The sequence below is a fragment of the Vespa crabro genome, chromosome 7, assembly GCF_910589235.1.
Source record: "Vespa crabro chromosome 7, iyVesCrab1.2, whole genome shotgun sequence".
NCBI lineage: Eukaryota > Metazoa > Arthropoda > Insecta > Hymenoptera > Vespidae > Vespa > Vespa crabro.
The window spans coordinates 4,897,501-4,924,292 of record NC_060961.1 but is presented as its reverse complement, the minus strand read 5'-3'; the positions used below and the strand labels follow the sequence as shown (position 1 = coordinate 4,924,292).

General features: G+C 33.7%; 1 protein-coding gene across 5 annotated transcripts in view; it reads left to right on the top strand.

The window, feature by feature from the left end:
* The window catches only part of LOC124425345 (V-set and immunoglobulin domain-containing protein 2-like), a 104,680-nt gene that overhangs the window by 43,150 nt on the left and 34,738 nt on the right, over positions 1-26,792 (top strand). Inside the window, exon 1 of one of the 5 annotated variants that reach the window (XM_046965579.1) lies at positions 19,054-19,352. The exons of 1 other annotated variant lie outside the window; for it this stretch is intronic. In XM_046965579.1, the coding sequence (XP_046821535.1) occupies positions 19,274-19,352 (79 nt within the window). In that variant the 5' untranslated portion in view covers positions 19,054-19,273. Of the gene's footprint in view, positions 1-19,053; positions 19,353-23,387; positions 23,674-26,792 lie in introns of those variants that run through there. 3 more of the 5 variants (XM_046965578.1, XM_046965575.1, XM_046965580.1) reach the window with 3 other exon arrangements.

Sequence of the window (26,792 nt, the reverse complement as noted above, 5' to 3'; positions counted from 1 at the left end):
AAAAATTATGAAAAATACTTGCAGAAAAGTAAAATATTCGAAGTTAATTTCGACTTCGAAAATATATTATTCTTTACATAACTTGTGCTATACATACAAAATTTCATTAAGATTAGAATTTCCATGATTGTAAATCTTTTTTTGTATATTTAGCTGCAAGGAAAAACAAAATTTTTATATTCACAAAAATAATTTTTATATAACAAAAATAAAAATAATTACAAATATGTATTTAAAAATATTAAATATATCACAGTGAAAAGTTCTTAAAAGAGCGAAATGAGAAGATAAAAATTTGAATGATACATGCTATTACAGAAGAAATAAAGTAGATCAATATACAAAAGTTATCATATAACACATTATCGTTTCAATTAAGTGACATATTTTTCTTATCACGAATTAGACTTATGTACGTAGAATAATTAAAGGTCAAATCTTCGCGAAAGAATAACTTTAAGTTTCGTACTACGCGTCCCTTTTTTTTCCCCTTTACTTCTTTTTACCTTTGCTAACGAAGCAATTGAGTTTTACGAGGTAAGTCTCGTTAGATAACATAGTGCAAGGATGAGGAAGAGACGATGATGATGAGACGAGAGGAGTTAACTTTGCTCTTACTCTCGAGGTGATTAAAAACCAGCGAAACGTGTCGATGAAAAATAAGCAAGTAGAATTCGTTTCTTTGATTCGTGTAAATTATCTCGCCAAGTGGCATCGACGTCAGCTTTAATTAGAGATACGCAAGACGCGACTCCAAAGACGTCCAATTACCTAACTTCTCGTCCTTTAAGTGACACTGTTAGTGAACTCGTAATTGGCTTCGGGAATGCAAAACAAGCTTTTCAGGTGTCATGGTTAGATATGTACGCATGTATATATATATATATATATATATATATATATATATATATACTCATTAGTTTATTTGTACATTTTTACTATTGTAAAATGTCTACCTACGTACATGTTTACATACGAATAAGAGAATGCGATAATCCGATATAACAATAATTTATGATTAAGGTATCTACTTACTATCTCGACCATTCCTGTGAAAAGCAATAATAATAATAATAATAATAATAATAATAATAATAATAATAATAATAATAATAATAATAATAATAATAATAATAATAATAATAATAATAATAATAATAGTAATAGTAATAATAAGAATAATAATAAGTACTATTGGCGAATTTTATATAAAAAGAAAGAATACATACGGACTCGAGTCAATGTTTACACTTCATTATCATACCAATTTTCTAATAAACACTAATTTCGTTTTGTATAGACAATCATGTATACTCATTTCAATCGAGTTTTTCTTTTCTCGCGATGAGATCTGATATAAACTCGTTTCATTTCATTTAAATGCATACAATCAAGATCAAATACAATTTCTTTTTTTCGTCTTTTTTCGCATTGAGTATTATCTCTGTGGATAGATACTGTACTTTTGGATAATTTGTTTATGATCTAATCGAAAATTGAGAAAACAAAGCAATGGCAAATTGTAGCGAATGAACTTCGTTTAAAACAACAATACCATGGATATCTTGTTAAAACGATAAAAAAAGGAAAGGAAAGGAATGGCAATGTTTTTAAGTCGCTGATGTTACTGAGAGAGGAATATCCGAATGAAAGTCTTAATTAAAACATACGCATACGGCTAATTATGTCTTCTCTTCTTATGGAAGAGTGGCTACGTGAAAAGGATTTGTAATTAGGCTAGCCGACGCAGAAGAAGCTTCGTTTTCATTTCGTTTTCTACAAGCGACAACGACGACGTCGAGTCAAGAAGATTAATAGAAGAACGTTGAGATGAAGAAAGAGAACAAGGACGAAGTCAAGGATGAGAACGTACCAACGAATGGACATGGACAGTAAACCAGAACGTGACGATATAAGCCAAATTAAGACTCGACGACTTACCGTTCGACGTGACGCTCGTTCAACCGCTTAATCTGTCATAACGATCTGCAAACAGAAAGTTAAAACAACGAGGAATAGAATATTATCCTCTCCATTAATTTTATTTCACTCTCCTGAGAGCACACAATTGTATAATATTCCTTCCGTTATTCACTATCATTATTTTCGTTTTTTCCTTTCTTGTAAATAAAAAAGAAAAAAAAAAAAAACAGGAAAATGCTCCGAAAAAAGAAAATAGAAATAGATTATCAAGTTTTCGATCATTGACTGTCATTTTATAAAAAATTGTTTTATAAAAAGATATATAATGAAACAAAGAAATATATATATTTCTACAATCACTAGTATGATAAATAATAAATACATTGCCGTGCGCAAATAATGTAAATAAATATAATAACAAATATAGGTTTTAAGATATAGAAAAATGAGATAAAGAAAAAAATATAAAATACGTCTTGTTAAACACTCACAATCAGTTTCACACAATAAAAAACTTTGGATACTCAGTTTTTCTCGTTATACAATTCCTGAACTATTCGTTTCTTCGTACAATTCTTTCTTTCTTTTCTTTTTTTTTTTTTCTTAAGAAATTCGATAATTTCTTTAAAAAAATAGATTGTCAGACCATCAAGATTATCTCGCGTTAGGATTAGGCTTCTTTAAATCGACGCGGTACAGGATTGCGATACAGTTCTACATATTTATTGTATTCCTTTTTTCTTAAGTTACAGTGTTCGTTCCAAATAATACTCGTATTTATTCCTGCTTTTTACATAATCGCATAATAATATCCGTTCATTCTATACGATTACTTTTCTTTCTTCACGTAAGCAAAAACCAAGAATAATCATTTGAAAAAGAAAAGGATTTATCGATTAAAAAAGTGCTACTGAATAGAGAATACGCTGTGATTCGTCACTTTTGGTAGAATGCAAATGTTCGAAACGTTATTCTCCAAAGAACATCGGCAGTTAAGTTAATGAGAACAGTTACTTCCCTTCGAGTATCCTTCATGCAGCGAAAGACTTACGTCCCAGATAGCGATATTATTCCACCGAGTAAAATACAAATACGTCTTTTATTCGTAGCCTGGGCACGCGAACCCAAAGGAAAAGATATGCCGAGCGATATTTCAAGCGTACTTCGAAAGATAAAGCCGAAGTTATTCCGGGCGCGGCACTCTCACAGAGCCATCTTTTCCATTCACATTTTTATTCTTCCCTTATGCCAGTCACGCCGTGTAGTTACTTTTCTTACTGTATACGTACTTCATTTTTATCTAGTATTATCCTTTTGTAATCTTTAATAAAACGTAGCAAGTAAATAGCACAATTAGGAAAAGTTCTTTTTTCGTTAATTACTTAAAAGTGTGAATTGAGGAACGTCGTTTCTTTCACAAAATAGTTCCTTTCTCTTTCTTTCTCTCTCTTTCTCTCTCACTCTTTTTTTTCTCTTTCTTTCTCTGATCAAACGGATTTTCAACGAGCGAAGAAATCACGTTGCTCGAAAAGCAGAAAAGATCGTTATCACGTTCACGGTCGCTTTGATTTATCACAACATCCGAAACTTTCTTCGTTTTGCAATATAGATATAGAGGAAGTTACGAAGTTACGAATTTAACCGTTAAAGTCTCATGAAAAAGAAGGAAAAATCTATTTTTACGAGACCTTCCAGAAATGATCAATCTTACGATTAATTTCGATTATTACCGCCCGTTTCTCGTTGAAGGGTAACGGAGCGGTTGAAATGAAATGAGATGAGAGAGAGAGAGAGAGAGAGAGAGAGAGAGAGAGAGAGAGAAAAAGGAAGAAAAAGGGAGAAAAAGGAAGAAAAAGGGAGAAAAAAAGAGAGGAAATAGCGATAAAAGGAAATTTGTTGAAAGGAAATACGTGAACGTATCAAATTTTAATTCCCATCGATTTATTAAACCTTTCACGATGGAAAACGTCAATCAATTTAATTTCACAAACAAAGTGAGACACAGAGAAAGAGAAAGAAAAAGAGAAGTTTCGATTAGAGGAAAGAGAAACGAAGTTAGAGAAGCGAAAGACATTAGAGTACAAGCCGAGTGTCGGTGTTAATCCATCGGTTCTAATTCGCTTTTCTCTTATCCTCTCTCTCTCTCTCTCTCTCTCTCTCCCTCTCTTTTTCTTTTTCTGTCTTTCCTTCTCTTTCCTCGAGCTTTTTTTACTTCGGTACTTTCGACAACGTAAAATTATCGACGATATCGGAAATGAGTGCCGAAGAAGACGAAGATTGGAACTTGCACTTCTTTTTCTTTCTTTTTTCTTGAAATAAATGAAGACATACAAAACTCTAACTATATCGTCGCTTTTTCTTATCTAGATATGGGTCACGATAATGTTCATCGATAATTTCGACTTATCGATGCAGTTCGATCGTTTACAAGTTCGTCCGAGAAAACTATATCGATAATTAGCGTAAATTCGTTCGATCTACCAACTTTTCTCTCATTCTCTCATTCTCTCTCTCTCTCTCTCTCTCTCTCTCTCTCTTTCTTTCTTTCTTTCTCTCTTTTTCTCTGACTTGTTCAATTTTTCACTTAACCATCCTTTCTAAGACAAGAACATAAAACATTTTGTTTCTAAGAAGAAAAGTACATTCTATGGCTCCAAAGAAAAAGCTACGTTCGTTTCTTTGTTTTTGCGAAACATCACGAAAAAAATCCCAAAGTTTTCTTCTTTCGGTTATTCTCATCTTCTTTCCTTCTTGTCGATTAGTAAGCTTTGTAGTGTTCCTTTTCACTCAGCCGATTTTTCACTATATTTAGAAGATCATATTCTACTTTCTTCTTTTATTTTTTCTTTTTCATTATAATCCTTCGAGTATCTATCTGTTGATTATTATCCATAAGGATCAGTTTTCTCATAACATAATTTTATATTCAATCTATTATATTTGTGAAGAATATAAACTTGAAATTTAACATAGATATTATCTCTATTCGAGTTAACATAAGTATATTAATTATCTGTTAATGATTTACTGCTTTCAAGTTGTTTGTAGATCAGAGATGTATCATCTCGAGCAATATAATTTTATCTCTCTCCCTGTCTCTCTCTCTCTCTCTCTCTCTCTCTCTCTCTCTTTCTTTCTCTTTCACTCAACCTCTTTAATTTTCTATGTTGAAAATTTCACAGATTCGAAGCGAAGAGAGTATCGTTAGTAGCTTCTTGGCTCTTATTAACTTCTTCTTACAATAATCTCTAAAACTTTCCTAGGTACGTCTTCTTTCTTCTCTTTTCAGAGTCTTCTTGCTTCTTGGGCGAAACGAGACAGTAGATAAGACTCAAGCTTGGCCAATTACCGGCTTCAATCTCGGCCATATCCCCAATTTGTCTTCGAGTCTTCGAGTCTGCCGACGTTGCTTCGTTCGCGATCGTCCGACTGGCAGAGATACGTGGCTACGATCGGTTATAGTTTCGCGTCCTTCGAACTCTCAAACTTCGTAAGCACACTTGAGAGAAAGACGGAAATGGTATAAGGAGTTAGAGGTGATGGGATGGAGGAAGGGGCGGGGTTAGAACAGAAGCGTCGTCGTCGTCGTCGTCGTCGTCGTCGTCGTCTCGAGAATATCTTCGCCTGTTAGCTTGCGTTTAGCTGCATCCCACGAAATTCGATTGTAAGCCGAAGTTACTTGGCATTGTTCCCGTTGCTCTCGAACTTCCCTCTGCAAGAAACTTTTGGCTTTACAGAGTATCGCGTTTGTTTACGCACGCATATGGTCGGCTCGGTGGTCCGAACGAGCTAAAACGACCGATAAAGATCAAGTAAGTTTTGTTCACTTGACATCGAGATTAAAAAAAACAAAATTAATTATATTTCGACGATTGCCACTACGTTAATATTATTACTCATTCATTTCTCAAATGAAGTAATTATAATGGTATATTCTCATTGGCAATAACTTTCTATCCTAAGATCGGAAACGTTCCGGAAACATTTTCGGTGGATATGAGTGGTATGATGAAATAAAACGAAGGATAATTTTTTTTTGTCCTTTCTTACTATGAGAAACCAAGAGAATTTCATACCTTTCTCTTCCTCCTTCTATTATCTTTTTCTATATCACGCGATAAAGCTTTCGTTGCAGTCATCGTTAGCGGTCACTTCCTCCTTCCTATAACTTCAACTTCGGTCGTTGGTGCTCCAGAAAAAGAAAAAAGCCGAGGATAAAAGAAAGAAAAGTAAGGGAGAAAGAAAGAGAGAGAGAGAGAGAGAGAGAGAGAGAGAGAATGAGAGAGTGAGTAGGAGGGTGAAGGAGGGAGATAGACTGTTAACGTAGAAGCTTTAGAAACAAAGTGAAGCAGGCACCGAAAAGAAAGAAAAGGAAAGGGAAGTTTTAGACGTGTGTGTGCCTTATAAAAATGCAATATCTGCAGGCAATACCTGTGCGAATTACTTGCGTTGTTTCTTTCTCTCTCTCTCTTTCTCTCTCTCTCTCTCTCTCTCTCTCTCTCTCGCTCTTCTACCTTTTTTTACTTTCTTACTTTTTATCTCTTTTTCTCTCTTTCTCTCACGTAGTACTTTCTTTTCGCACCACTACCAAGTCTCCCGGAGGCTAATGGCGAAATTATGATCAAGCCAACTTCTTTTCAATGGAACGATGGTAATTACCGTGGTGGTTGTTTCTGGATACTGGCGTTTGCATTATTCACGAAGCGCGTGTAAAATGCACCTTAGAGAACTAAAGAAAGTGGAAGAGCCAAGAAAGCTGTGCCTAGCCTGCTACCGATAGCTGAGCAGCCTACCTCTCATGACCATTTTTATCGTGATTATTTTACAAATTATTTTGAAACTTTACGTTGTCCAACGTGAAAGAAAAAGAAAGTGGAAAATAATTTGATTCTTAGCCTCTTTTTTTTCTCTTTTTTTTCTTTTTTCTTTTTTTTTAAGTTCAAAATACAGATATAGATTTGACGGAATTATTTGATAGCGGTTTGTTAGAGGAAAATGAAAGAGGAGATAAAAGATAATTAATGGATTCTTTCCTTTCTCGTGACACTTTTTTCGTGCAGATCTAAAAAAAAAAAAAAAAAAAAAAAAAAGAAAAGAAAAGAAAAAAAAACGGAATACTTTCCTTCTCTCCAAACGTCACACATTCCAGAATAGATTCACGAGATAAGAATATTTTCATAAGTCCTATCATCTTCTCCTTTTGAAAGGGCTGAAAATACGTACATACATCTACTACATGTAACGAAAGTCTCCTTGTGGTATTCGCTCGATTGAATTTTATATTCTGAAGGTTACTACGGAGAAAAAGGGTGACTTAATACAGCACGTTTTTCACAGCTCGTTCGCCGGAAAGTCAAGCTGACCAAAGGGAAAAATTTGAGAGCTTTTTACTGCGGTTTCCTTTATGATCGCTATAAAACTAGTTCACCTCGAACCTACCAATGTCATATAGGTGTCATACCGAGCAACGGCAAGCTATCCTTTCCCATCTGTATTTTTTCAACGGCCATTTTTCAGGATGAAAAATATCTATGTCGTTCTTTCTTCTTTTTTTTTTTATTTTTATTATTATTATTATTATTATTATTATTATTATTATTATTTTTACTTTTATTATTTTCTAGACCGTACGGAAATTCGTATTATTCTTGTATCTCATTCATCGACAATAAAGCTTCCTCGTTGTCATCCCTTTTTTTTTTTTTACAATAGTCGATTGTTAAGAGAGAAGAAGAAAAAAAATTGAGTAGGATCGTCTTCGTATGCGTCGAAAATTGAATATCCTTCTTTTTTGTCACGTTTGAAAAGAAAAACGAAAAAGAAGATTGGATGGGAAAGTTGAATGAGAGGACAAGAAAAGCAAATAAAAGGAAAAAAGAGAGAGAGAGAGAGAGAGAGAGAGAGAGAACAATGAACGCAAGCGCGCTCGTTCGTGCGAGCTCCGTGGCTCGATAAAACCAGTGTGGCACCCCATTTCAAATCTATAGCGACGTTAATTCTTTACGTTCTTCCATAAGAACGTAGGAAACATTGGCCAATGTTAACGATTTGCTCGATACACGATTCTTATCTTTTTCTTTGCCGCAAGAAAACGTTTAACGTCGGCAAAAAGATTATTGTCAAGGACCATTTTTTTCTTTATAAAAAGTAATGGTAGGATGTAGTATCTAGCATGTAAGTTAGTACTTTGACTGATTGGATTCCAAACCTTCTATATGTATCTAGGAAAATAAAAATAGTATTTCCGAATACGCTCGTACCTAAACGAGATAGATACGAACCTTTTATGGGTTATTTCCTAAAGTGAAAACAATAGTTTCAAATAAACTCGGATATTGAGCGAATAAATACAAATTATAATTATAATTATTTGATCAGAAATTTTATACTATTCCGAATCATTGTTTCTTTGGTATTATTAAAATCAATAATAGTGCTCTTTGTCTGTTTTCAACGATAGATAATAAAAATTATTAGAATATGTAAGACTTTTATATGAGTATATTTTTTGTACAATTATTACTTAAAATCTTACAGAATTCTAATTTCCAAAATTTGTATAAGTTTTGTAAAAGATTCAATTCTTTTTAACATCGATATACCCATAAGTGCATTTTCGAAACATAAAGATATTCATTGTAGTTTCCGAAAATAGCTTATATAAATTGAATACATAATTGGAACATTACTGTGTTACTGTTCCATTGGAAATCCGTGAAACGAAACTTGCATATTGAAATTAATTCGGATTCATAAGTACATATTGAACTTGATTCCATCTCTAATAACGAGAATAATGCAATGAAACTTTCTATTTTCAATGATAATTATTAATAAAAAGATAATCTTAAGGGATAAGCTTTGTAATATTTCAATAGATTATTTATCAAATATTACGTATAATTTTGTTCATAAAAAGATATTCTATTTTTTTTATAGTGCACATAAGTGTACGAAAAAAAATATATAACAGGATTCTTTAATCCTAAAAATCATGTAATACTATGATTATCTTTAAATCTCACTGTTTTATATTTCTGTAAAATTATTTGCAATAATTTTATCTCTGTCCATACGATATAAGTTTTATGAATTTTAGATTGCTTATGCACGTTTATTTTAAAAATGTCCAAAAGAAAGGAAAAATAAAAAAGAAAAAAGAAAAAAATAAGAAAAAAAAAAAAATACAAGATCATACATTTAAAAAATATCGAAAGAGGAATTTCTCTTTTTTTTCCTTTCTCTTTCCTTTGAAAACTAAACGCGAACAAAGAGTCGCGATGGAATTTTAGAAAATTCCAGAGAGAGAGAGCTACTCCCTAGTTTCGTATCCGTAGACAATAAAGAGTCGCGTTATCGTAACTAATCTTCACTTAAACACAATTTACGCGATCTGTGCAATGGGAATTGACCTTCGAATGTCGGCTTCGTACCACGCGAGAATACGCGTTAATAAAGCCGACCAATTCGGTCTGAAACGGTCGTGCCGTTATTCCAAAACGGTCCGGCCTCCATAGATATACTACTATACCTATACATATGTACATATATATATATATATATATATATATGTATATATATACATATAGTAGATATATATGTATATGCTATTAAGAGGAAGAGGGAGAGTAAAACGTGCTTCGCGGTATGCAACCCATCCAGGCAATTACGAGAAAATACGCATTAGCTGCGCGTTTCCGTCGAAGCTGTGGCATCTGCGCGTCGTCCATGTGAGTTCGTTAGCGTTCTCTTCGTTCCCTATGTTCTTCTTTTTTTTTTTCCTTTTTTCCTTTTTCCTTTTCGACCGAATTGGAATCTCGTGAATCGTGAGATACGCGTAAAAGAGAAGATCGTTTTATTTGTTTTTCTTCTTTTTTTTTTTTTTTTTTTTTTTTTGGATATATCATGTAAACCATATGATTAATGAGTAAATTCTTAATTAAAACAATTTTAATCATACAATTAAATATATTATTTTATAGGTGGGCAATTTCTCCCCTATGTATTCCCATCTGATTCCCTACATCAATCAATCCGTTCACTTCAATGTTTAAGCTCCCTAGCCATTAATCCGTGCTTAAAATCAGAAACTGTGTAACTCATGAGAAGTTCTTCTATACGATATAAAGTATGCATAGGTAAAATAAAGGTATCTATATTATATATTTTTACAATTAGTATATAAATGTAAATAACGATAGGAAATTGATTAAATCCATAAAAAAAAAAAGAAAAAATAAAAACTTAAGAAGTACTATGGTGTCAAATAGTGGAGATCGTTTTTTTTCCATCTTATCGAAGTCTCCAACTACTATGTGTGATTATTCAATTATTAATTGAAATGATCCAATATATTTTAACCATAAAGAAAAATACGATTAATAGATCGGTTAAACTCAATTTTATAAATTTACATATTTGAATTTTTACAATCTAAAATTTACATATTTGAAATTTACAATTTTGATTAAAAATTAACTTAATAAATTTACTTGATTGATTATTATTTTAAATCAGTGATTAATGTGAAATGAATTTCGACGACGATGATGTCGAATTACTTTCGATATATTGCAAAATAATTAAAAATCCTTCGGAAGTTAAACGTTAACCATTAAATAATTGAACTTTCAATTTATCAGCGTTAAAAAAAGTTTTCAAGAAGCTCACTTATTTGGTTATGACATGATAGAGCACTACTAGTAACTACCTAACTTAATTATCAACTTATACCGTCTTTTAGTTGTTAATAAATTTTAGTAAAATAATCTTTGAACAATGTCGGCAAAATCGTATCAACGTCTTACGACCATATTCTTTTACAAATATATTTGCAATAATTAATAATCGACGTATATAACATGTCATTTCAATACAAATATTTTATAACGAATTAATATATAGAAAGTAGTTAACATTATAAAATTTATTTATTCTAACTTCGTAATATAGTAACGATGAATTATTAAAGTAGTTTCAAAATTCAACTGTCTTGGGATTATCGACATAGCAACGTTATTTTGTTTTCCATTGGAGAGCAAGTGCATGAACGTAAACGGCGATTCCTAAAGTAATTATCATGCAGTAGGGAGTGCGAGCCGAAAGCCGGATGAATGGCGAGACGCGTCGAGTCCGGTCCACTCATGATAACTGGATTTTCCCTGTGGAACGCTTCAAAACTACCTCGCCTCTTATTCTCGATCCCTTAGAGAGGAAAAGAAACGAGTCAGTATGGAGAGAAGAGAAATGTGAAAAGTAAAAATTAAAAACAAAATAGTAAAAGTTATGTCCCTTTGCAATTGCCTTTACTCTATTAAATCGAAATTAGATATAAAAATAATTGTGAGAATAATATTTTTTCAATGAATTATTATTATATTATATAAAATAAAAATTATATGCCATAAGATATATACTCAATTAAATTCAACATTTTCTAGATTAAAAATTTTTGATTACTCGACGTTACCCGATTTTTATATTAAATAATAAATTAATAATAAATAATTATGAACCATTTGCTTTACTATTATGTATTTTACTTTTTATAATTGAATATATCATTTTCACTATATCTAATACTAGATACAATATTTACATTTCCTTCTCTTTCCATAATCAGGATAGTATCTAGATTGATTCGTCTCTATTAATGTGCGATAGGACATCTGGAGGAGACAATCGATATGTGTACATACCGAAACGTTGTGGAAGATCGCTTCTGTTCTACGATAACGTCCGTCATAATTAATAATCCTCGAGATTACTCACGTATTAATCCAATCAAAATCCTTCAAATAAAAGACAATTGCATTAAATTATTTAACGATAGATATCAATCTCAAAGAATGAAACGTTTGATCGACGTATATAATAAAGACATAAATAAAACATATTTTATAACTTTACAATTAAAATATTAATTTTTAGATAAGAATTTGAAGTATTAATTATTAATTCAATTAATGATTAAACAACTAATTTCATCGTATCCGTAATTGAAATTATTTCAATTAAAAGTGAATCATAAAGTCAAAGTGGATATAGAGTAGTCTAAAAGACAAAGTGTTTGGTATCTTCTAAGAACTTAACAATCAATCGTAACTCGCCTAATGGTAGAGAAGGTTATAAGGATATAAGGAGTAAAGGAAATTTGTCGAAGTGGAGAAACCAGAGTCAGGCGGTCGCCAAACTATAGTCTTCCATTCTCGACACACCGTATTTTCTCTCTCTCTCACTCTCTCTCTCTCTCTCTCTCTCTCTCTCTCTCTCTCTCTCTCTTTCTGTTTCTCTCGCAGTACCTCTCGAGAAATTCTAAAGCGTTGTGGTATTACGGTGGTTACAATGTTGCAATTACCGTCTTCGTGTCTAATGAGACAATCAGCACAATCGGCGGTAACACGATCGAAATACGAAACTGTCTCGGCAATTTCTCGCTTGTGGTACACTCGATTTTCGTAAAACGATACCTAACCATTTCGTAGAAGAGAAACGCTTTGCCTTTTCCCTCGCGCCTCCGGCGACTTCCATTGAACAGTCTTGTTAAGCATCTCCACGTCGAAAGAAATTGCCATCGCCGTATCGTCGACGAGATAATCACAGTTCCAAGCGATAAGGGCTTATACCGCCGGGAAAAGGTACTAATTGTTGTCGCGAATCTTATCAGATTTTCAACGGAGCAAAAGTAATTAGTATAGGCGAACAAAAAATAATCAATCGTGCTTAAATAATTTCTTTTGTTCTAAATCCTCGAAATATAATTTAATGAGGAAATTAAAAAAATTGGATTATTAATAAATACATCCTCTGATCCTACTTAAATGAATGTCTGATAAATCAAGCAGAACGTTAATTAACATTACATTCTTCTTAACCGTGTTTCCATATATTACGAATTATAACATTACGAACGATGAGATTACGAACGAGATACTCGAGATTATTTTTCTCCTAATTCGGTTATACATTTATCAACAAATGATTATTCCTTGATTTCTAAATATCTATGCTTGATATAATTGTCATTAAAACGAAACAATAATTTATATGAGAACAAGCAAAGAAGAAATTTGTGAAATCCCAAAAATACGATAATATAAAATAAAATAAATGATCTTCATAGATGATATTTGGAAAGTACCTATGGTTATCTAGCATCTTACGTTAATTTGAATTGAAGGGAATTATTTTGCTTTAAATGAGGATCAGGAAAAGAACGTTAATCCACGTTCGACGTTTCTCCTTGATTTTCATAATATGCTAGTATTCGAGATCGAATACTGGTAGTGACAATCATTACCTCCGGTAATAGAGTACTACTCCCTTTGTCTCCTGGTATTCTCGCCCACGTCTACATCGTCTCTCTTTCTTCGCTAAGCCTTCTCTCTCTCTCTCTCTCTCTCTCTCTCTCTCTCTCTATCTCTATCTGTCCCTTTCTCTCACACACATACAAACGTTTCACTCTATAGCTGCATTGGTCTCCTTCCACGAACTCAAACCACGATGACATCTCAACATCTGCCTGGTAATTTCAATGAAAACGCAAGCTTCCTCCTTTACGGTAATTATAACGTTCAACCCATACCGCCGTCGTCGTCGTTGAGAACGTCACTGACAGACCAAACGACGCGATAGTTACCTTGCCGTTTATGCCAGCGAAAACGGCATCCAGGCTGATTCAGTCACTCTTGTTACTGACATTTCTCCTCTATTTGGACTCCTCAGAGAGAGAGAGAGAGAGAGAGAGTGAGAGAAGTTGAGATAGACATTGACTCTTCCCAAGATATCTCTCGTATATATCTATATACGATATACAATCACATACAGGACATATATATATATATATATATATATATATATATATGTATATATATATATATATGTATAGTTTATTATAATCTCAATCTCTTTGAGAAATTATAAAAGATTATCATTCATTTCCCTTATCTCTAATTATCATCACATTTATAAATTAGATGATTTTTTATCAAATAAAAGATAAGAAAAAAAAAGAAAAAAGAAAAGAAAAGAGAAGAAATAGTCGATTACGAGTATATACGTGCTCTTCAACGTCCTGAATCGAATAATGACTTTCAAAGTGGATTACACCGAGCGGAAAAGGAAGGTCCAGCAAGAAATCGATTTAGTTGATACCAAGAAGATACCTACCATGAGATACATTTCCATTGAGAACGGTATTATAATGCTTCTTAAATCTCTTCTGAGTCATACGGATAGAAGGAATGAAGGAGAATCGCGGAATATTCTAGCAGCAATAGAGAAAGAAGACGAGATATTTCTGGGGGATAAAGGAAGGAAATATGAGATTCGTTTTAGTAAGAAACAGGAAGAGAGAGAGAGAGAGAGAGAGAGAGAGAAAGAAAGACTTTTCAGATACATGCCGAATGCTCTCTATGGTAAACGCTCGACTCATCTTGTTCCTCTTTCTTTGGCTTAAAATGTTTTTCTTTACTATTATTTTTCAATAGCTAGTATCAAATCTTTTACTACTTTCTCTCTCTCTCTCTCTCTCTCCCTCTCTCTCTCTTTCTATTTCATTTTCGTATATCTCTCATTAAGAAAACGTTTAATAGCGTAATAACGAGGAACGTTCTCGGTTATTAAAATCAATGTGACGTTTTTAAGATTCTTGAATAATCTTCATCCGTTTATTGGACCGTTCAATTCGCCTACGTACCACGTGTACTTTCACCATCTCGATTTTCCCTAGAATCTCATTGGTGGTAACCACCGGGAAAAATTTACATAATGCTATACCGTCGATTGAGGTCGAAAATCGAATGGCATTTATTTAATATGCGTTTCAAAGCTAACGATTTTCTCATGTAGAATAATACGCCTTAATGAAGATCCAATGAGAATTTCGAGCTCTGACGAATATACGAATTATTATTCGGGAAAATATGATTAACTTAAGAAAAGGGGAGTACTTTTAAATCGCAGTTCAGTTTAATCGCTCATTACCTGGATTATATACGTCAAGTTTCGTCGATTTTTCCAAAGAAATTTTTTTAACATTCGTTTCAATCTCTCTCACGAAATCTATTATCACGGAAAGGGAAGTTAAAAAAAAAGAAGTGAAAAAAAATATCAACGAGGAGAGACATCGTTGCAAGAGAATATACGATGACTCGTAATAACAACGAGTATGAAAAAAAGAAATCAACATCTGTAATGCACAGTTGGTATTTGAGGTTCGTTTGTACCTTTCGACTTGGTCGTCATAACAAAAGTATGCATCTCAAGTAGGATAATCGGTATCTTCTCCTTCGGTACTCGTAATTCTGAACCCTTGTTGAAGGGGTACGATTTAGAGAAAAGCAGTGCCCTCTAACGAGAAAACTTTCTTTCTACGATTTCCGTTTCCGTTATTTTCCATAGCGTGCCGCCGCTACGAGGATTTAGATTAAATTCAAAGTACTTTACCTGCGTACTTTCGAGAGTCGTGCCTCGTCGAATTCTATTTCCTTTTCCACCTTTGCATCCTCAACTCTCTTCTTTTCTCTTATTTTCTATCTTTCTTTCGCTTATTATCTTTTCTATCGAGGCTCGTCAAATATATATTCAACATTCTTAATGAACAATTTGCGGCTCAACTTTAACTCCCTTTTTCTCTATTTCTTCTGCCTTCTATCTATCTTTCACTTTCGTTTATTATCTCTATTTCTTTCTTTATCCATCATTCATTTTCATAATGGAACCTGTGAAAATGTCCATTGCTCTCGGCAATATACATTAGCATAGTAGTTTTCTGCAACAAGTCTTAGTATTTTCTTTGCTCTCCTTCTCATCTCTCCGTTACCGTAGAAGTAACATCGCTTAATTAGTAGAAAATGACAGGCCTGACGGATCAGTGAATTTCTAATCGTGCTAATGACTCGATTTAAATGCGACGAGTATGAGAACTACGATTCTTACTGGATTTCGTTTTCAAAAATTCTCAAGTATTAACGAAGTGAAAAGGTAAAAAGAAATGGAAGACATTGGACCGAGAATAAGGCTTTAATCGAAAAAGTATTATTTTCGAAATATTCTTTCGAAATATGAAATATCGCTTATCAATTATATATCTACATAGAGATGCTACTTATAAATTATATAAAAATAGTGAAAATTATGTTTCATGAAAAGCTTTCATCGCCGTGAAACGCATAAAAATTCCAAATTCGTTTCTAATCCAATATACAAGAAGACGATTGATGAAAGATAAGGAGAAAAGGATCGTACAAGATAGTAAAAGAAAAAAAAAAAGAAAAAAAAAGGAAGAAAAAAGAAAAAAGAAAAAAGAAAGAAAGGAAGATAGGAAAGATCGTAAGCGAGACGAGCAAATCCAACCGAGGTTTCTTCGTTTCGCGTCGAGAACGAAGTTAAGAAGATGAAAAAGTTTCGATCTCGGGTTCGTCGACGCAGCAGCTGATCGGGAAGATGGGTGATCCCTTTGGGCACGCGTCTCCGTCGTTTAAGAAAGTCCTTCTCTCCTTGAAAAAGGAAAGATCCCTTTTTAGCTAGATCTTCGTCGAGGTAAGCCTCACAAGCGAAGATATCCTTGCCTTCGACCTTCTCCGATCGTTCTACGACTGATTAGCTCCTTTTTCTATCTGTCTCATTTTCTTTCTCTCTTTCGAAAACTCGGCCTTTTCCTAGTTACGACTTCGCAACCGAGACGATTCGAAAAAGGCCACCAATTACACGAACCTCCGACCTTTCCTCGATTAGTCGCGATGAGATTAAGATCAGACGTACGAACTTGACGAGAAAAAAAAAGAAAAGAAAAAAAAAGAAAAAGAAAGATCTATCTTATACGAGAGCATTCCCGAATGTAAAAAAGTTGCGAGTTTAAAGAAGGACCGTCTATTTAATGACGTACAAAAGGAACATCGAGAAAACGTAACTATGTTACATTTTCTCTATAAAAGTTCGATGGAGGACAAACTTCTTCGGTACACCCACTTCGATTCACTTAAATTCCCTGAGATACAATCTTATCGGTGGCGAGGGCAACGAGATTGAAAATTTGAAGCTCCGATTCTCGCTGACTACGCGCGTTCATCCTTCTCCATCTATATTTCTCTTTCTTCGAGAAATTCGATATTAGAAATTGGGACAATTTTCACGAGAGGACGAATGGAAGGATAGAGTGACGAAAGATGCCAAAGGGATACAATAATTGGATTATACTTCTTTTTTCTTCTTCTTCTTCTTCTTCTTCTTTTTCTCTTTTTATAATGGCGATGAAAAAAGAAAAAAAGAAAAGGAAAAAAACAAAGTCGAAGTTTCGATAGATCTCGATAGGGTTTCCATTTTCCTTTAGCTTACATATAAGCAAGCGATACGTCTATTTCGTATCGAAAAAAAATCTTAGGTGATATTTTATCTTCTTTTCTTAGTAAAAATGGTCCTTATTGTAAGACGTATCAGATTATCACATTTATTCTTCGGTATCTTCTCTTCACGTATCACATTTAATCTTTCTTGATCGCATTACTCATAGACTTGCTATCTTATGCACTTTACGTAACCGATATCATTAGCCTCTTCTGCTCGAAGAGATTGATTTGAGTCAGCCAAATTGATTCGAGTCGAAAGTCGCAGGATATTAAGCGGGATATTAATTTGGTTTGCGTTAAACGAATAATCACTGTCGGCAGTCATCCATCTTTTTCACTCTCATCCCTATAATCATTCCTTTGTCATGGAACCTAAGTCTCTACCCTATTAATCGGTTCTATCCCCCAAAAAGCGAACCTGTCTTTTACTTCTCGTTTATAAGCAGACTTTAAATTTACTTCGTTAATATCTCTTTGAAAATTAGTTCCAAGGTTGTATATAGTACTGCTTCTTCATTCTTTTCTGTCGATCATTTTCCTCGTCTCAAGCACGTGGAGTAAACCATGGGCGATGTTTCAGCTTTTTCTTTTAACCTGATTAAATGACGTTTATTTTCACTATGAATAGGAAAGTATTCTTCTCCCTCTCACTCTTTCTCTCTCTCTCTCTCTCTCTCTCTCTCTCTCTCTCATTTTTCTAATTCGTAAATCTTTCTTCGAGATATTAGATCTTGGAAATAAAATCTTATTCTCTTTTTATATTTCTATTAAAAAATAAAAAAAAAAGATATAAATGTTAGGAACGACGCATGATTATCGACAATAGATGAAGAAGAATGTTAAATCGATAATTAAGAAAAGGAAAATTTGCATCCAAGTGTAAGATCGATTTTGCAATTGGCAAAGTTGAACAGTGAAGTTTTCCAAGAGATCTCTTAGAGTACTCGACGAAAATCATCGGAGAAATGATTCTGTTGATTTTGCGAATGGTCTCTATTATCGTTACTGTATGATCATTAATTTTGTTTTCATCATGACGAAGTCGTTAATTTTGTTACAAAAGAAAAAAAAAAAAAAAGAAAAAAAAAATACCCCGATGAAATCGATATTCCTCGAGATCAATCGTTATTTTTCGTATTTCTCAAAATTTACTTTTTCGATACACAACTCTTTCTATTCCATCGATTTTCTTTTACATGGAAATCTATTCATTGTATAGAATTCTTCTCATAGAAGTATTTCATTGGACTAGTCGTCCTGTTTTTACCTTTCGAATTCGTTTTCGTTCAACAAAAAGCTCTGCCATCCTAGTTGAGAATCGTCGAAAGACTGATTTTGAAAATTGTACGGCCAGAGGTAAGAGGAAGAGAGAGAAGAAGGCTGGAAGAATGTCGAAGGAAAAGAAGAGAGAAAGAAAGATAGAAACGTTGTATTTGTGCCACGATCAAACAAGAAAGGCGAACGGCAAATTGAATTTCCCATTTGCCCGAGGACGAAGGGCTCGACCGTCCCTTCTAAGAAGAGAGTACGTTTTCCCTTTTCCTTCCTTTCCTCTCTCTCTCTCTCTTTCTCTTTCTCTCTCTCTCTCTCTCTCTATCTATCTATCTCTATCTCTGTTTCTCTCCTTTCATTTCTTTTCTCACTGTCGATCGACTCGACTGCTTTAAATCTCGTCGTCGTCGATCACTATCCATATGCATATAAAACCTATACGATATCGTGGAGCAAAGTTCCGAAGTACCGAGAGAGAAAAAAGGAAAAGAGATAAAGAGAAAAAAAAGAAAAAGACAAAAGAAGAGAAAGAAAATCTGAGAGGAGCGCGTGATCGTACGCGCTAAGTATTCGACTGACATGCTCTCTTAGAGAGAAAGGATCGGAAAAAGAAGAAAAGGAAGAAGAAGAAGAAGAAGAAGAAGAAGAAGAAGAAGAAAAGGAAGAGGAAGAGGCCACGATTCGGTGGAATGATAAACGACGTGCTTCCAGCAGAAAGCGGATGATATCTTATGCTTTATATTTCGCTGCAATCGACCGTGCTGGCGGATAATGAAAAGGAATGGCTTATGGATATAAAACGGAGCCAGTGTATGTATGAAAGAAAGAAAGAAAGAGAGAGAGAGAGAGAGAGAAAAGAATCTTTTACATATCATATCGATTATGATTCTCATTTGTCTTAAACTTTTAAAAGAACAATATTTTGCAAGTATTGTTCGATAACGATCTTAGAAAAATTATTTTCGATAATCTAAAATTTTCTAAAGTTTCTGGGACATAAGGAATGTAATATTTTTAAAGTAGTACAATAAATAATCTCGAAATTATAAGGGGTTTGATTAATTCTTTCATTTATGATTTATTACTTTTAAAATTTGCAGAACAAAGAAACATTACAAACATACACACACACACACACGTATATATACATATATATATATATATATATAGTTAGTGGAGTAAAGATAAATAAAACATTTGCAAGGATGCAAGTCTATTAGCTGGTCAATTGTTAAATTTAGGGGCAAATTTACACGGGTCATTGTTAGAATTTAACATTTGACAATGTTATAGTAATTAAAGTGTTACGAATACTCTTTTGTTCTAATCGTACGCGTTTATTTATCTCTATTGACACGATTCATTCGTCGGATTATAGTCATTAAATAAATATTAAAACAGAAATAATAAATATAATTTCTTTTTCTTTCTTTCTTTCTTTTTTTATTTTTATTTTTTTTTTTTTTTTTTTATTTTTTTTTTTGATAAAAATCATATTTCTATTCTATGAAATTTAATATAAAACTAAATTATTGCGCATACATTACGTTGCACATAAATCTATATTAAAGGTTAATACATTGTAATTCCGCAAGCAGGTACATTTAAGGGTTAACAGGACGATTCGACGCGTTGCCTTACGTTAATTAAAGCAACTCGTATTTCAGGCTTCTCGCTGCGGTATCAATTTTGGAGGTAGAAAATTCCAGAGCTCGAGAAGATTATAGTGTAGGTGGAGAGTAAGAAGAACCGGTGTGGTAAGGATAGCTACCTCTAAAAGCATGAAGAAGAGAGATGAGATGACGGATGGAAACGATCATTCTTTTCTCTCATTCTCTCTCTCTCTCTCTCTCTCTCTCTCTTTTTCTCTTTCTCTCTCTCTCTCTCACACACACTCTCACTCTTACTCTCTTTCTCTCTTTTTTCCGTTTCCTTTCACTTTCTCCCTTTACATATACCACAACGGTGTATTTAACGGCGGCAGTCGGCATAAACGTGTACCACATTTGCCTTTAGGAGAGAAATCTTTCTGGAGCTTTCCTACTCAAGGACATTTTGCGGCATCTCGAGAGCGACATTTTAAACCCTCGGCGCACGGAGAATAATAGCGCATTGAAAATCCAAGGGAGAGAAGAGGGAAAATACAGATGCGCGTCGGCACTCAGAAGCTCCAGCATTTGGGTATCTGAGAGAGAGAAAGATAGAGAGAGAGAGAGAGAGAGAGAGAGAAAGGTATAGCTTGTGAGAAGAAAGTAAGAGAAAGCTAGAGAGATAACGATTATGCTTCGTCGTATTTCTAAATGCACGGAACCCACCCGTTCGCGCCCGTGATAACACCAAGCGAAAGTGGAAATGGAATGATAAAAAAAAAATTAAATAGAAAGAAAAAGAGAGAGAGAGAGAGAGAGAGGAAGTGAGAGAGAGGGAGAGAGAGACAGAGAGAGAGAGAGAGAGAGAGAGGAAACGATTATTCGTGATCTTTGAATTTTCCATTTCATCCTGAAGATCTTGTGCCTTTGAACAAATTATCCTTAAGAAAGAGAGATAGATTCATTACTTTTTCCTCGTTTTCTTTCTTTTTTTTTTTTGTTTTTTTTTTGTTTGTTTGTTTGTTTTTTTTTTTTTTTTTTATATAAAAAAAAGGAAAAGGAAAATAAGTTGAACGAATAGCAGTACACGATTTTTAAATCTTCCTTTTCTTCATCGTCCTTTTAGAACGATTTTTACGTCAATTACGAGAATTAGTGACGAAAAGAAGTTTTCTTTAAAAATGCGAATGATAAAAGTATTACCTATGTTAATTCATTTTACACAAATTCACCATTTTTTTCTTATGGAATAAATCGACGCTCGAAATAAAAATCGTACTATATTTATCCGTATTTTATGCTTATGCGGTGACGAAAAATATACCTAGATACATTGTTGCATCGCATATGTCTCCGTAGGGCAAAAATCGTATACAGCAAGAGAGGGAGATTTCGTTAGACGCGTGAGACAGCACACTGTAAATCGCCAGAGAAGGAAAATATCTACGGTGTTGGGAAAATATTGTGAGGACAACAATCATTTCTTTCCTATCCAGAGGCATCAACGTTGGCGTGGACAAAGAGGATACGACGGAGGGTTAGCTAGAATATGAAAAAGGGGAAAAGGAAAAGGACGAGGGAAACGTATCTACATATGTAGAATATGCATATATGAAAACGGTTCTTTGCCCAGCACAACGCACAAATGCTCGATGGTGGAGTTAGAATAGAAATCTTGTCGTTGTTGCTCTTTTCTACGTATTGACGGAAATAAAAGGAGTAAAGAGAGAAAGATAGGAAGAAAGAGAGAAAGAGAGAAAAAGGGAAAGTTTGAAAATTTTCATAGACGTAAACTCGTAGAATTGTAAACAACTCTGTTCTAGGAACGAACGTTTATCACTTGAGGTACCTTTTTCCAAGTGATTACCGAGAGTATGAAGAAGAAAGAGTTGAAGAGGTGGGGACGACACTAGTTTTATGTACTAACATTTGTCTTACGACTCGATGGATAAAAGACACTATTAAATCTCCTATCTCGACTGTTACGGCGCGAAACGAAAATGGCAGTTAGCGTCGAGACCCACTGAACAGGAGTTATTTTTCTATGGAGATTCTATCGTTATCCTTCGATTTATGAGAAAAACGAAATACTTGCTATCTCATCGTAGCTTTATGCGAAAATATTAAATGTACGTTCTACTTTTGTTCAAATTGTTAAATCGAAGTATTGAAAAATGACGAAGATATAACGTAATTCACATATCTATCGTCTCATTAATCGAACGAAGCAAACAATATTTGTGGAAATTTTTCTTCGATAAAGGAATTCAATCGTATCTTTTTTGAAAACCAACTGCGACTTTCTGGAGCTTTTATATAAGGGAAAATCGATCTTACTGGCTGTTCGATAAAGGACCGTATTAAACTTCCGTATCTAAGACACCTACCGTTAAGGTGCAAAACAAAGTGCAAGCCGCGAATGTGTTCCAACGTTCGGTAGTTGTCGTTCTAAAGTTGTCGTGCGTTATAGGTGTATATATATATATATATATATATATATATATATATATATATATATATATATATATATAGTATGTTGAAAGTTTAAATCGAAAATGTACGTTGTACTCGCTCGCTCTTTCTCCCATCCCTCTCTCTATCTTTCCCTTCTCTACTTCAGTAATCCCCCACACCTGCGATAGTTTCAGGCCAAATTTCGATCTTCAGCTTTAAGGTTTACCCTTCGTACTCATCCTCTTTCTATCTCTCTATCTATTTCTCTCTCTCTCTCTCTCTCTCTCTCCCTTCTCGCTCCCACGCGATTTCCAAACTCTCTCAGCTCTTCGCACAACAAATTTCTGTTCCAACACCGATCGAGAGGACTCCTGAGGCTCAGAGAAACGTTTACATATGATACAATTGATCTAGTCGATTTCGTTTCAACGATCATTCGTAATTATACAAGAATCTATTTTGCATAATTTCGAAAGATATTTTATTCAATAATAGTTATCGACGAGATATATTAAGAAATTTCTTCTGTAAATTCAAATTCATATGTAAATTCAAATTCATATGTAAATTCAAAAAATGAAAATAAACTGATTAATTTCTTTTCTAAAACTATATATCATTGATTTCGTGAAAATTTCAATATTGGAAATTATACCAAATTGAAGTGAAATTTGTTACATGGGAAATATCACGAGTTATCTTGCATCATGCGACGTAAATAATACATCTACATGCGTATCTAGTTTGATAAGGCTATCGTGAGTATTCAATTGTAGTAATTCGATAGGTCGAACGTGATTCGCGTTTCAAGATCGATTTGAACGGCAACGCTTACATATTGGTACTACTAATAAGCGCGAACATAATCATGAGCCTTATTGTTAGTGCGTATGCGATTACATGGTCGAATAGAGAATTAGGCTAATGAGTCCCTGTAGTTCGATTTGTTTGGCTTCTCGCGTCGCGGTGCATTCGCGTCGAAAATTTTCAACCTTGCTAATCCGACCAACCTAAGATTTATCACCGATCGATGTACTGGATCGTGAGATTGCGCTACAACAGGGACGTAGCTTCGTGATTGGTCTCAGGTATGCGTTTAGAACTGTCGCTCCGAGAAATATCGTTTCCGCCTTCTCTCCGAACACCGTGATGGGTTCAAATGGTAATTAGATAAACCAAATGATAATATGTTACTTAGAATGATCAATCTTTGATTAAACCATCTACATTAGAATTCAACAATATAGAAAATATCGTTCCTCGAATTTTTATTTGATCTAGAAATTAATTAAATAAATATATTTACGTTTGTCATTTATCATTGAGAAAAATCAACTAACATGCTTCAAAATTTTCTTTTTTCTAATGTTAAATTTTGAAATGAAAAAAATGAAAAAAAAAGAAAAAAGGAAATAATAAAACGAAGCTCCAATAATGTAGATTCTTGTTTTTCTTTTTTTTCTTTCTTTGCTTAATATTAGATTCGATAATATTAAGCAAAAAAGTCGTCTTTACATACGAAAAAAAAAAAAAGAAAAAAGAAAAAGATATAATTAAAACCAATTATAAATAAACATTGCATGATATTTTAGAATGCAACGAAAATAATTATCTTGCATTTGATACTACTGAAAAAATTTCTCCGATTTATACGTATTATTCCAAATATCCTTTTCATTTTCCTATTTAAAATTAGAACATATTAACCTATTAAAACTATTATTTCAAGTTGTTTTAAGTCTGTCAAATTGATAATAAGCAAAAAGTTTTTCGTTGTAGTCGTCAGCTAATTAGACTTTCGTAGACTTGTAACGAGTAGAAAATGTGAGACTGATCCGAAACATACTTTCCGAAGTTTCCATACTTTGTATTCAGGCCGCGTCATAAATCAGAGATATTGCACTATGGAAGCACTCACCGTACGGTCCTCGACCACGTTGCAAAACCAATAACCGGCCACTTACGATTTATCTATATTCATTAGTAGCCAATACCGTCGACGCCTACCAATCAGCCTCCGATAATTATCCACGTAATTAGGTCGTGCCAAACTCAAACAATCCCATTTCGCGATGCGCTACGTGCCATTCCCACCGCTCGCATCCTGCCCTTTGCTTTCGATTAACGTTTGAATAATGCCAGAATAAACAGAGAGAAAGAGAAAGAGAGAGAAAGCGAAAGAGAGAGCCTTTTTAATGGAAACTCTTCGCGAAAATTCAGCCAGGATTCGTGCATTTACAGTAAAAACGAAAAAAAGCAAAAGGAAAAAAAAAAAAAGGAAAAAAAAAGAGAAAGAAAGAAAAAAGTTAAAATTTGGACGCATTTGAAAATTGGCAAATAAAATAAAAAGCTTAAAAACATAACGACGACAATTAAAAAGAAAGGTATAATATTAAATATCTTTCTTTCTTATCTCGCTGTCGTATCCTTTAGGATAATACGATAAAAGATAGCAACGTAGAAAGCCAAGATAATTGGCTTAACGCGCGTTCGTCGAAGATAAAGTCTCGTTTTATTACACGTGGAATGCAGTTTAAAATTTAATACGTAAATTATCGGGAAGGAACCGTCTTGGTAGAATATCGACCAACTCCAGTAGCAAAATGGCTCCTTTTATGAAAGCACGAAATTGACGTCGCGTATTTTCGAAGGCAATGACCTTTCTATATACATACTAAACGGAATGAGATCGTTGATCCGATGAAAATTGAGGCGGGTTAGAAAAGTCAGCCAAGCTCAACGATAACGGTGTGGGCTGTGTGTATTGATACGATAAGTCCATCGCCAGCTAAATTACGTTCGTGTAATATTAAATTTCATTTTTCGATAAACGTCCTCATACTGCATAATAATCCAAATATATGTCGTTCATTTAATAAAAATTTTTCATATAAATTACGATCATCGTCGCCACCCTATACGCCACCCTATACGCCAGTCTGTAGTTTCTCACTTTAATTACACTTTCTTTCGAATCTCAGCATGGTCCTTGTAATTTCCATTAACGTTTCGACTGTTTGTAATTTGCGTTCGAATTACCCATTTTCGTGTACCTTGAAACTTTACGAAACACGCTCCATTTAAAGCAACAATTGCGAAGACATGCATTGTAATCGAGGCTTTCCATTCCTCCATCTAGTTTATCTCTCTGTATCTGTCTCTCTCTCTCTCTTTCTCTCTCTCTCTCTCTCTCTCTCTCTCTCTCTTTCTCTCTATCTATCTATCTATCTCCTTCTCTATAACTAACGGAATGTTCATTTCGAAGGATTGCTTTACCGACTGAGGATCGTGACAAACGTACATGTGCAAAGCGATTCAATCGAAAACAATGCAACAGTAAGACAGATCTTCTCTTTTGATCCGTTATTGTAATTGTTCCTCAACTTTGGTTCAATTATATTGATTTTCGACTAATTTCATTCGTCAGAGTTTTATTAAATTTATTACATGAATTTTTAATCAACTGTAAATTACAAATAGTGTTGATGATTATTTTGATCTCGATGATATTAGAAAGAAATTATTTCGATATTAATCAAGTCTATGGAATAAATAAAAGAATTATAATAATTAAATCAATAGAATGAATAATGAATAAACTCTTTAATTTTAATCTTGCACGAGTTGTGCATTCATTGTCAATTTGTATTTTTATCTTTCTCTCTTTCTCTCTTTCTCTCTCTCTCTCTCTCTCTCTCTCTATCTCTCTATCTATCTATCTATCTATTTATCTATCTATTATACACACACTCGCATATACACATACTTTCATTTAACGTTCGAGAGGTAGAAGCCTATCTCTAAAGCAACTCCTTAATTTACATGCGTCTGTATCGGCACGATCGAGCCACTATTTACTATCGCGTACGTATAATGTATCTACCGATCTCTTCTATCTTTCTATCTCCGTTCTTCTTCCTTTAAGCACGCTCTCGAATGAGCTTTCTATTTATTTGAAACACATTCGAAAAGTGCGAAATTTCGGACCACACGATTGAAACGATTACCGATAAAACGAAGTATTTTAGTATCAGCTGTAAAAAGAAAAAAAAATAGTCGGCTCCTTGAGTAAGTGTATTTCTTTTCGCAGCGTGTGTTTCTTTTCCCATTTTTCCATCTGTGAACGTTGACATTGGATTAGGATAAATAAAAGAAGATAACAAGGGATTTATCTATAAGCGTATGTTGGTTCATGCAAAGTGATTAA